At 43.2% G+C, this 12899-nt stretch overlaps 1 protein-coding gene across 13 annotated transcripts in view; it reads right to left on the bottom strand.

Moving 5' to 3' along the window:
* The window catches only part of LOC140650543 (tyrosine-protein kinase Fer-like), a 213971-nt gene that overhangs the window by 188500 nt on the left and 12572 nt on the right, over positions 1 to 12899 (bottom strand). For 12 of the 13 annotated variants that reach the window (XR_012042062.1, XR_012042060.1, XR_012042063.1 and 9 more), the window contains 2 exons: positions 7172 to 7345; positions 3971 to 4070 (listed from right to left, as the gene is read on the bottom strand). Coding sequence is in view for 9 of the 13 variants with exons in the window: in XM_072858970.1 (XP_072715071.1) it covers positions 3971 to 4070; positions 7172 to 7345 (274 nt within the window). In the remaining 4 variants the exon portion in view is untranslated. Of the gene's footprint in view, positions 1 to 1291; positions 2977 to 3970; positions 4071 to 7171; positions 7346 to 12899 lie in introns of those variants that run through there. The other variant, XM_072858978.1, reaches the window with a different exon arrangement.

Here is a 12899-nt window from a genome sequence, read left to right on the forward strand (position 1 = left end):
CTCAAGGTTACTCTTCAAGGTTGAGACCCCCTTTACCAACTGCAGATCTTTGGTAAGTGACCAACATCGTGCATAACCTTGTATTATAGCACACTAAGATTTTGTATAGGTAACTTTGAATTATTATTACATCCTCTGTGCAGTAATAGAGTAAACCTTGCCATCAGACTTTAAGTCTCACTTTTACAACATCTTACTTCAATAAAACCACTTTTGCTGATACCTTTGGTGGTGGTTCTTTAAGCAGCCTAAAATCTTCCCCACGACAGGGAAGAGATATATCAGGGGCAAGAGCAGAGATTCCCCTGCAGCCTGTGGTGAAGACCAGAGTGAAGCAGGTTGTCCCCCTGCAGCCCATGGAGGACAACACTGGAGCAGATATCCACCCTGCAGCCCATGGAAGACCCCACGCTGGAGCAGGTGGATATGCCCTGAAGGAAGCTGCAGCCCATGGAGGGCCCACAACAGAGCAGGCTCCTAGCAGGAGCTGCAGCCCTTGGAGAGGAGCCCATTCTGGAGCAGGTTTTCCGGCAGGAACTGTGGCCTGTGGGGGACCCACACTGGAGCAGTCTGTTCCTGAGGGACTGTACCCCCATGGAAAGGGCCCATGCTGGAGAAGTTCTTGAAGAAATGCAGCCCATAGGAAGGACCCACATTGGAGCAGCTCATGAAGGACTGTATCCCATGGGAGGGCCTCCACGCTGGAGCAGGGGAAGAGCATGAGGAGGAAGGAGCAGCAGAGACAAACTTTTAGTAACTGACCACAATCCCCATTCCCCATCCACCCTGCACTGCTCAGGGGAGGGCAGAAGAGTTGGGAACAAAGAAGTGAAGTTGAGCCTGGGAAGAAGAGGGATGTGGAGGGGGAAGGTGTTTTTAGTTTTGTCTTTGCTTCTCATTATCCTACTCTGTTATTAATTGGCAATAAATTAATCATCCCCAAGGTGAGTCTGTTTTGCCTGTGACTGTAATTGGTAAGGGATCTCCCTGTCCTTTTCTCAACCCACAAGCTTTTCTCATCTTATTTTCTCCCCCTGTCCTATTGAGGAGGGGGAATGAGAGCAGCTTAGTGGAAACCTGGCAACCATCTAAGGTTAACCCACCACATCAGTTAATCAGGAAAACATCAAAACATTGCAGTTCCTGAATAGCCAAAACACTCTGATTTCAATTGAAAAGTTTGGTGCATAAGGAATGAAGAACAATGACCAGAACTAGAACAGAAAGAAGGAATAAAAAGAACATATTAGATCACAACACTCTGTTATAATTTTAATATTATGTACTATAAGTTCCCATGTTATGTAGTTACTTGGGGATAAACTTCAAATTAAAGCAACATAGAGGACAAATAGGGAACTAGATTAAATTAACAACTGAGTATATATTTACATTTTTAAATGAACATGAACACCAGTTAAAAAAAAATAAGCTAAACAGCACTAAGTATAATTTCTCTTATCTGATTCTGTTTTATCTTTACATGCTGTAAAGGTATATGGAAGGAGAATGTCTGCTCCTTTAAGGGTATCTGGTCAAAGGAACCATAAACAAAAACAGACAGAGACAAACCTGAGGGAAAAATGATAAGGAAGTTCATGATAGGAACAAACCTGGCCAGTCGCACTAATTGGTTAGGATATGTGGAGCGTGAGAGTGTTTATTTCTTCAGCTGGTAGGGTAAGGAAAGGGAAGGAGACAAACACAGAGACATAAAACCTGACCAATTAGCCTTAACAAAGACAATAACCAGAAACAAACCTGGTCAGTCACACTAATTGAGGGGCTATCAAGAAACTGCAGGCAAACTATCAAAGGGGCTGGTGGCAGGTAGAACAGGGCCAGTCAATACGCTTGTCTGGCTGAGCCCTGCACCTGATCACCGCAGTCTATCCTATCTTCTTATATCTTCTTATTAAATATTTTCTTAACTATCTTGTGTGCATGTGCCACAAGGACTGAACACCAGCTACTGGTGAGACCTCTGTGTGTGTGAGTGGAATTTGGTGCCAGCTACTAGAATCAGTCAGGGGGTATAGGTGCCCTGCAGCCTGTGCTGTCAGCTACTAGAGCAAGCGAGGGTCCTAATGTCAGTAGTTGGAGGTGGCCATAGATCTCTAAATCTAGGTAGGGTACTACAAACTTTGTGCCTGGAATGCCAGCTACTGGGTGAGATCAGCATGAGTGGATTTGGTGCCAGCTACTGGAGTCAGACCAGGGGTGTAGGCACCCCGTGGCCTCTGGTGTCAGCTACTGGATAGAGTGGGGGACTTTAAACTCCAACCACCAGGGTGGGAACAGTGTTTGTCCTGAAAACCAGCTACTGGAAGGGACCGGTGTGAGGGGCTCAGTGCCAACAGCTGGAGTGGGACTTCATGTCACAGCCCATGTGCCTGGTGCCGGCTGCTGGTGGGGGCCGAGCACCTGTATGTTCCCAAAACCTAGTGTGCATGTATATTCACTAGCAAAGTTCAAGCTGGACTAGCTGGCAAGTAGGAGGCCCTGGGTCTGGGCAGGGATATCAGATGGGCAAGGGTCTGTGCTGGTATACCTAGGGGGACTTGCAAGTGCAGAGTTCCTATGGGATAAGTGTGTGCATACTTGCTAGTGAGCATCAAGCTGGACTAGCCAGCAATTAGGGGACCCATGAAGCAGGTAAGAGGGCCCAGGATCTGGGTGGGGGTACCTGACAGACAGAGGGGCTGTGCCAGTACTTGAGGGATCCACAAACATGCGTGTGCTTGTGAACCTTAAGTGTTGCGTGTGTACTTTCATTAATGAACTTCTATCTCTACCAGCTGCAGAGGAGGAAGTGGACTTGTCCGTCTATATGTTTTGTGAGAGTCCTATACGTAGGAGCTGTTGAAGGCAGTGCCTTATCTGTGGCAGTCTGCATAACCAGTCGTGTCAGTGTCCTCTGCCTGTGTGTGCACTTGTGCCTCTGGGATACATGCTCAGCTTCGCTACTGGTTGAACCTGCAAATGGGAAAGTGGCAGTCGCGTCCCTCAGCCTGGGCAGAGACCCCCCAGGTCCCTGGGCACACCGGGCTGGGCTCCAGAAGCCAGGCAGGAGTCCTGGGCCAGAGCAGCTGGAGGAGGAAGTCATGCTCTTAACATCCCTCAACACATTCATTTATCAGTTTTCACCCAGAGTTTTTGACAAATTTTTAAAGAAACAATCTTTCTCTCAGCACTGATAACTACTGTACTGCACTATGAATTATAGTACAACAGAACCAAGGACAATAAGTATCATTTTAGGCAGTCATACAAAAAGTAAAGATGGATCTTGGAATTATATTTACACACTGCCATCCAATTAATTTTCTTTAAAGAAAAAAATAAATCTTAGAAAGGCATGTAAAAAACCACTAATCATTAACAAGATATTTCAACAGACAATAGAACAAAGGCTCTCATTTACCTAATCATTAGTACAAATCAACAGGAATCAAAAAACATGCAATTTGGACACACCATTCCCTTAAAAGCTTTAAAACATCCCAGTATACCAATGAATTCTTTTCCCCCTTTTGCTTAAGGTTAAACAATTTGGATCCATTCTACTAAGCATCAAGAATTGGTGTCGCTGCCACTGCAGCAACCATAAAAGATCACAGGATACAAATAGGCTGCAGCTACAATGTAGATGAGACAGAGCTGCAACCTGCTTACCACTATTACAGTTGATTTGAGTAATTTTACATTCCAAATATGTCCACTGATGGAATGATGAGTTTTAAAATACATGGTAGCTCTGTTCTTTTAATAAGGGCTATCATTTATTTTGATTTTCAAAAACAGTACCATCAAGTATATATGATGACAATTAGCCTGTCTTAAGACACTTTTTTTAATATTGCAATTGAGCTGCTTAAAATAAAAACATTATCTTGTTTCACTGTAAGAGTTTTAGTACATTCTAAAACCACAATAATAAATAGATAAAATTAATACAAGTCAGTCATACCTTTAGCCACAGCTTCTTTATACTTTTCTTTGGCAGTATTTACTTCTTTTATTAGTTGTCTATAGCTAGATTTTAGTTTCTCCAATTCTGTCTTTGTGACCTTTAAGAAAGCAGAAATATAAAATGTATTAAAAATACTCAACCTCACCATTACAAACAATCTTGCCATTAGTGAAAAAGAATTACAGAATTTATTTTCCAAAATAAGCATATTAAATTTTTTCATTAACTTGAGGTTATCTTAAAAGGCTATTACCTGCTGTAACAAAAACAAAACCAATAAATGTAAGGGATTAAATTGAGGCCTGAAACAGTTTCCCTATTTGCATCAGTGCAGTACAGTATAACAACAAATGTTTAGGAAACACAGTTTATCATAAACATTAGTACATTTTAATCAAGTGGAAAAAAGCACCAAAAAGATGCTTATTGAAATCACACTAGATGAAAAAGTTCTATACACTACTCTAAATCTCTACCTCAACACCAACCATGTTGCTGGAAGAAAGAAGAAACGGTGCTTTTCCATCTCTCAGTAGAACTTTCAGACCAATTTTTTTTCAGACCTGATTTTTGACAGTTGCAACTAACCTTTCCCCAGAGCACCTGAATGAAACTGATTCCCATCAGCTTCACTGCCTAGACACAGCACTCTCAACATCAGCAGGACAACTAACATCAGTTTTTATTCCACCACTAATGCTAAAAGTAACAGAAAAGGCCCTGAACAGCTTTACCTGCAGACTTAATATTTAGTTTACACTTGATTTATATTTTAGAATAGGGACTAGAATCCCACTTCTACCCAAAACATTCTGGACAGTAAGGAGCACTCATTAACAAATGTTTTTAAAGCTCTGATCTCAAGGATGTCAAGGGATGTTATAAGTGGCCACTGCCTCCAGCAGCTTCAGAGCCCAGGGATTCCTTCTGCCAAGCCACTGGAGCCCAGCCCGGAGACCTGGGGATCTCCATCCCAGGCCGATAGATGTGGCTGCTGCTTTCCCATTTGCAGGTACAACCAGTAGCAAGGCTGAGTGTGCATCCCAGACACACACACACAGAGAGGACAGAGGGCTACACAGACTGCCACAGACAAGGCACTGCCTTTAACAGCCAGGACTCGCACAAAACATAAGTATAGACAACCAAGTCCCTTTCCTCCTCTGCAGCTGGTAAGGACTGAAGGTCACCAGTGAAAGCACACACACCACACGATTCACAAGCGCATTCACAGATCCCTTGAGTGGCACAGCCCCTCTGTCCCTCCACGTATTGGGTTTACATGGCACGGGTAGCTTCTGCGAGAAGAGACCAGGGGCTGCCCCCAAGTTGGACAGAGCCAGATCCAGCCAGCTCCAAAAGAGACCCATTGCTGACCAAAGCTGAGCCAATCCGCAACACAGGTGGCGCCTCTGTGACATATTTAAGAAAGGGTAAAAAACACTGTGTGGCAGCTGTGAGAGAGAGGAGTGAGGAAAAAAAAAAAAATGTGAGAGAAAAACCTGCAGATGACAAGGTCAGTGAAGGAGGGGGAGGATGTGCTCCAGGTGCTGGAACACAGATTCCCCTGCAGCCTGTGGTGAAGACCATGGTGACGCAGGATGTCCCCCTGCAGCCCATGGAGGACCATGTCAGAGCATCTATCCACACTACAGCCCATGGAGGACCCCATGCCGCAGCAGATAGATATACCCTGAAGGAAGCTGCAGCCTGCAGAGAGGAACCCACACTGGAGCAGGCTCCTGGCAAGAACTGTGGCCTGTGGGGGACCCACACTGGAGCATTCCGGTCCTGAAGGACTGTACCCCATGATATGGACCCATGCTGCAGCAGTTCTTGAAGAACTGCAGCCCATGGGAAGGACCCACATTGGAGCAATTAGTGAAGGACTGTATCTCATGGGAGGGACCCCACGCCAGAGCAGGGGAAGAGCATGAGGAGGAAGGAGCAGCAGAGGCAGTGTTATGAACTGACCACAACCCCCACTTCCTATCCCCCTGCACTGCTGGACAACTCAGGGGAAGATGTAGAAGAGTCAGGAGCAAAGTTGAGCCTGGAAAGAAAAACGGGGGGGGGGGAGGGGAGAGGGTGTAGTTTTGTCTTTGTTTTCTCACTGTCCTACTCTGTTTTTAATTGGCAATAAATTACTCTTCCAAGTCAAGTCTGTTTTGCCCATGATGGCAACTGGTAAGCATTCTCCCTGTCTTTATCTCAACCCACAAGTTTTTCCATCTTATTTTCTCCCCCATTCTGTTGGGGAGGGGGAGTGAGAGAGTGGCTGGGTGTGCATCTGGCAGCCAGCCAAGGTCAACCCACCACACTCCAATACCCTGGCCTGTATCCTGAGCCCTCCTACCCACTCCACAGGTCTCCTACTCACTGGCTAGTCCAGCTTGGTGCTCATTAACAGAAACACACACTCCTACACTCATCTCAGAGGCACTCCACACTCGCAGGTCATCCCAAATACCAGCATTGCCCCTCTGCCCACCCGATACCCCATGTGACTTGAAGCGCTGTTAACACACCAGTGTTTTAGCTATTGCTGAACAGTGCTTGAACAGCATCAAGGCCTTCTCTGTTTTTCACTCTGCCCCGCCAATGAGTAGGCTAGGAGTGGGAAAGAAGTTGGGAGAGTACACAACCAGGACAGCTGACCCAACTGACCAGAGGGATATTACATGCCATATAACGTGATGCTCAGCAATGAAAACTGAAGGGAGGGGTATTTGGGGGAGGTAGCCAACACTCAGAGACTGGCTGGGCATCAGTCTATTTGTGGGAGATAGTGAATAATGGCCTTTGCATTACTTGTTTGTTTCTTCACCACCACCACTTAAGCTGCCTTTCTCTTGACCCACAAGTTTTCCCTCTTTTGCTTTTCCTATTCTATCCCCCATCCCACTAGGGGCAGGGGGAGTGAGTGGCTGCATGGTGCTTAGCTGCTGTCTGGGGTCAACCCACCATATCTGTCCAAATAAATTCATATAGAATAATGTTTTCAATCTCTGCCTTGTCAACTAGCAGGGGAGAGAAAATGTGGAGGAAATATCAAAAACTGAAACTAGACACAGTCTACATATCACAGATCATCATTTGTACCATAGCACAAAAACAGAACTAAAAAAAAAAAAAATTCACCCTTAATTTTCTAAGCAAAACTATAATAAATCTATAAAACACAGTTGAATAAAATACCTTGTACATCTCTGCTTCAATTTGTTGATGAACACCTACGTAACTCTTCTTCACTTGCTGCTTATCTTTGATCATCATTGTAAGCCTATGCAAAGGCCCAGAATTAAGATCCTCTGCATGCGTCTTCATTATTTTACTCAGCTGTTCTGTTTGCTGCACCATGAGCAACCAAGACTATTAAAAAAAAAAAAAGGCAGAAAAGCAGTTACTTATTCTGGCTTACAAATAACCAAATGGTGAACAGGAACTGTGGGGAAAATGCATCACTGTTTAAAACAATTTAGTAATTTCATTTTTCTTTTTAAGTTACCTGAATCTTGAGATCTTCTAAAAAAGTTCTTCCTGCTACAGCAAAACCAACCCTTGAACTTATTCATAAAAAAAAAATATCAAAGACAAAAACATAATATTGCATGGTCACATTTCAGCAGTGTTGTAGTACTTCTGAACATCCATGAAAGCTGTACAGCCTTTTCTGGATTACATCCTCAACACCTTTGACAATCATGTCCTCATGTTCTTTGTTCTCTTGTTTCCTAATCACAGGTCCTCTCTTCAAGCTGACTTTTCTGCCTTTATCTAAATATTTCACAGTAATATGCATTTGAGTTGTAGTTGTTTAAGAGGATACTATTCATCAGCTGCTCCATATTAATCAATATCATCAGTGTTCAGTCCATCAGTGGCAAAACGTAAGGCGCTAACAGATTACTCATTTCTCACAGTAACTGAACATCTTTCTGTACCCTTACTTTAATAACTTCCTTGGCCATTCTGCCAGTCAGTTTTCAGGACGGCAAAATATACTGTGGCTTTGAACCTTGCATAAAGAACGAACTGCAATGTGAACAAAGATTTCCAACATACAACAGATACGGACCTGAAATTAAAGTTCAGATGAAAGGAAAGTATTTCATACACTAAAGAATCCTGTTACACTTTGTTGATGGGAACAGTATTGGATTCCTAAGAGATAATTCACTAACAGAGTGCTATGCTACATTTGAAATTGCAGAATGGCTATTTGCAATACAACTACCATTTTTTTAAGGCAGTTGATATGCTGTTTTTAAAATCTTGTTCTTGCTAAATATACAAGTTAACCTTAAATCATCAGACCTACAAAAATGTATTTTTTTGGTAGGTTTGGGATTTTCTTACATCTCATTATAAACATAGAATCATAAAGGTTGGAAAAGACCTCTAGGATCATCTAGTCCAACTGTCAACCCAACACCTCCATGCCTACTAAACCATGTCCTGAAGTGCCACGTCTATGCATGTTTTGAACTCCTCCAGGGATGGTAACTCAACCACCTCTCTCAGCAGCCTGTTCCAATGCTTGACCACCCTTTCAGTGAATACATTTTTCCTAATATCCAATCTAAACCTCCCCTAGTGCAACTTGAGGCCATTTCCTCTCCTCCTATCACTCATTACCTGGGAGAAGAGACCAACACCCACCTCTCTACAACCTCCTTTCAGGTAGTTGTAGAGAGCAATAAGGTCTCCCCTCAGCCTCCTTTTCTCCAGGCTAAACAACCCCAGTTCCCTCAGCCACTCCTCATAAGACTTATGCTCTAGACCCTTCACCAGCTTCGTTGCCCTTCTCTGGACACACTCCAGCACCTCAATGTCTCTCTTGTAGTGAGGGGCCCAAAACTCAACACAGTATTCGAGATGCGGCCTCACCAGTGCCGAGTACAGGGGCACAATCACTTCCCTAGTCCTGCTGGCCACACTATTCCTGATACAAGCCAGGATGCCATTGGCTTTCTTGGCCACCTGGGCACACTGCTGGCTCATATGCAGCCAGCTGTCAACCAACACCCCCAGGTCCTTTTCTGCCTGGCAGCTTTCCAGCCACTCTTCCCCAAGCCTGTAGCATTGCATGGGGTTGTTGTGGCCCAAGTGCAGGACCTTGTACTTGGCCTTGTTGAACCCCATCCAAGTGGCCTTGGCCCATCGATCCAGCCTGTCCAGGTCCCTCTGTACAGCCTTCCTCCCCTCAAGCAGATCAACACTCCCGCACAACTTGGTGTCATCTGCAAACTTACTGAGGGCGCACTCAATCCCTTCGTCCAGATCATTGATAAAGATATTAAACAGAACTGGCCCCAACACAGAGCCCTGGGGAACACCACTTGTGACTGGCCACCAACTGGATTTAACTCCATTCACCACCACTCTTTGGGCTCAGCCATCCAGCCAGTTTTTTTACCCAGGGAAGCATATGCCCATCCAAGCCATGAGCAGCCAGTTTCTCCAGGAAAATGCTGTGGGAGACAGTGTCAAAGGCTTTACTGAAGTCTAGATAGACAACATCCACAGCCTTCCCCTCACCCACTAGGCGGATCACCTTGTCATAGAAGGAGATCAGGTTGGTCAAGCAGGACCTGCCTTTCCCGAACCCATGCTGGCTGGGCCCGATCCCCTGGTTGGCCTGCATATGCCTGTTGAGCACACTCAAGATGAACCGCTCCATAACCTGCCCTGGCACCGAGGTCAGGCTGACAGGCCTGTAGTTCCCCGTATCCTCCTTCTGGCCCTTCTTGTAGATGGGCATCACGTTGACAAGCCTCCAGTCATCTGGGACCTCCCCTGTTAACCAGGACTGCTGATAAATGATGGAGAGTGGCTTGGCAAGCTCCTCTACCAGCTCCCTCAGTACTCTTGGGTGGATCCCATCCAGCCCCATAGACTTGGGAGTGCCCAGGTGGCATAGCAGGTCATTAACTGCTTCCTCCTGGATTATGGGGGGTTTATTCTGCTCTCCTCCGTAACATGTATTATACTGGGCCTGGCTGGGATGAAGTTAACTTTCTTCATAGCGGCCCATATGGTGCTGTGTTTTAGATTCGGACAGAACAGTGTTGACAACACACCCATGTTTTAGCTATTGCTGAACAGTGATTGCACAGTTATCAAGGCCTTCTCTTTTGCACTCTGTCCCCCCACAGCAAGTAGGTCAGGAGTATACAAGTTGGGAGGGGACACAACCAGAACAGCTGACCCAAATTGACCAAGAGAGATATTCCATACCATATAACATCATGCTCTGCAATTAAAACTGAGGGGAGTGGGATTTTTGGGAAGGTAGTCATTGCTCAGAGACTGGCTGGGCATCAGTCTGCTTGTGGGAGGTGGTGAGTGATTGCCTCTACATCACTTGCCTGCCTCCCCCCCACCCTTTCTCCTTCCTCTTTCCTTTGCTTATTAAATTATCTTTATCTCGACCCATGAGTTTTCTTGCCTTTGCTCTTCTTGTTCTCTCCCCCATCCCCGGGGGGTGGGAGGAACGATTGAGCAGCTTTGTGGCACTTTGCTGCCAACTGAGGTCAACCCATCACATATATTTCCATCTCTATATGACTGTGCTAAAAGTCACATGGGATTTTAAGATAATAAAATGAAAAACAGATAATCTCTGTATACTTATTAAACTATCTTTAACATTTCCTTTAGCTCATACACATTCCATGGACTGGCACAGAGCTGTCTCAGACTGCTTAAAAAGTAATGTTCTAAAAGGTCAGGTCCTAAAAGCTTCCTGGCTTTATCTGAAAACTGTTTAATCCTTCCACTACAGAACACTTTCCAAATGACATGAGAAGACAGTTTTCAAAAGTTGTGTTTAATAAAAACAACATTAAACATCTTTATTACAGGAATGAGTCTTGTGGTTATAGAAGAGTTCATGAGAGCGCTCCTAGAGGTAAAACTGTAAGAGTTATGCATTTTCTCTTTGACTGATTTATTACTGATGAAACAGTTTAAACCAATCCTGACAAGCCCAGCAAATGCATTTTTCAACAGAACAGGTACTCTAAAGAAATACTTAGCTTACAATTCACTAAAGAAACCCAAATAAGTCATATACGTAGTGAAAAATTGTCTTTCCAATTAAAAAAAAATTAATCTGCACATTCTCCATTCCTTACATCTCTCTTTCCACACTAAGAAAATATTGGTTAAAACAAGATTTCAGTGTTTTGTATGATTACATTTTATTATTTTTAAATAGCAAAAGCTATTTAAAAAAAGCTAAGGGACAGATAGCAAAAAAAGGCAAAGTATTACCTTCCAAAAAAACCAAACCAACCCGCAATCTGTCAAAAGCAACAAAATAAAATATTGTTTGGTTTAACACATGAGATTTTTAGACATACACACAGAAAAAAGCTTATGTAAAGCACTTAAAAATACTGCTTTTCTGGCATTAGTAGATGCTGCCACTGTGCCTTCCAACAAGTTTACTGCCTCTTCATTAAATAGGACACATTTTCAAAAAACCCATCTCCAGTTACTCACTCTTGCTATACACTTAAAAAATAAAAGCATAAAGGATTAGAGATCTTGGTGCAGTTTTTCAGATGTTAGGAAATGTAAGATACTAGACATACACTGCAAAATATTTGGTCAGATTTTGGTTCTGTAAAACCTCTCTTCTCAGGAAAAGGTATCATGAAATAGCAAAGTAAATTAGAATTATGTCAGTAAAGTAATCAAAACAATAATTCAGATATTTTAATTGCCAAAAATCAGTAAGACAATGTATTGCTACACAACCTTAAAAATCTAAGTTGACAGTGAAATTTCAAGGCAAGCCCACACAAAAGATTTGCCAGCAGCATATGAATATTTTTGCTATTGTGCAAAGATGTACAGAGATCAAGGGTGCAGTTTGAGGAACATGATATCTCCTCAGAAGATGGGGGGAGAGAGGCTAAAAACTCCTGAAAGAACAACTTAGGTGCCAATGTCCAAAACAAGTTTTCAAAATATGACACAGATGCCTCTCTGCAACCCAAGGAGAAAATGGCTTAAGATACATCTTCAGCTTTTTTTATTATTATTATTGTTATTTGCTCACAAAGAGAGACACCCATATTACTGGCATAAGTTGTGCTAGACTGAGCTAGCCACAAAGCTTAAAGACTGCAATGCTGAATACTCCAATATCTGTGCTCCTTTATTGTTCTAGCCTTAAGTCACTCTCAGTTTCACTGCCTAAAGTAACTGCAAGACAATTTTGCTAGCACATAAGAGCAATTCTACTGGGGCAGCACTAGCAAGAATTATTAATCATATCATCAATAAATCTATATGAAACAGTTTTCTATGCCATATATTTTATACTGATGGATCCCAAAGAAGCTATCTGACTTCTGCCATTAAGCAGAAAATGTTTGAATCAGTTTACCAAAGTCATCACCAGCTTAGATAACAAAACCTATAACAGACTGTGTATGAAAAACATAACTGGGTGAAGAGCATTCCAAATACACCAAAATACACCATTAAAGCCACATATTAAAAAAGGCAGAGCGTCAATTTAAAGATACAATCATTACTGGGGAGGGATGGAATTTAAGCTAAATGCTATGTGGTTATACTTTGGGGACAGCTGAAACAGGCTAGCTATACCAGTGTAGCTTTCAAATCACACAAACCACCACTTCAATCCAGTATAAATCTAGATTGATGCACAAGGAGTAATGTTCTTACTCCCATGAGCATATATGTCATGCTCATACATAAGAAGCTAGCATTCAAGCAGCAACTCCATAAGCCAGCTAAGAACTGCTTTGTCTAAAACTTAACCTGACCGAAAAAGATGTTTTCTTGCAGAGGAGATCAGGATTTATGCCACACTGAAGCGACTGTGTAACCACTGCTACAGCAAAAGGGCCAAGAATTGAATAAGCCATTAAAACAGAATTGTTTT

This window comes from Ciconia boyciana, chromosome 4 (genome assembly GCF_034638445.1).
Source record: "Ciconia boyciana chromosome 4, ASM3463844v1, whole genome shotgun sequence".
Taxonomy (NCBI): domain Eukaryota; kingdom Metazoa; phylum Chordata; class Aves; order Ciconiiformes; family Ciconiidae; genus Ciconia; species Ciconia boyciana.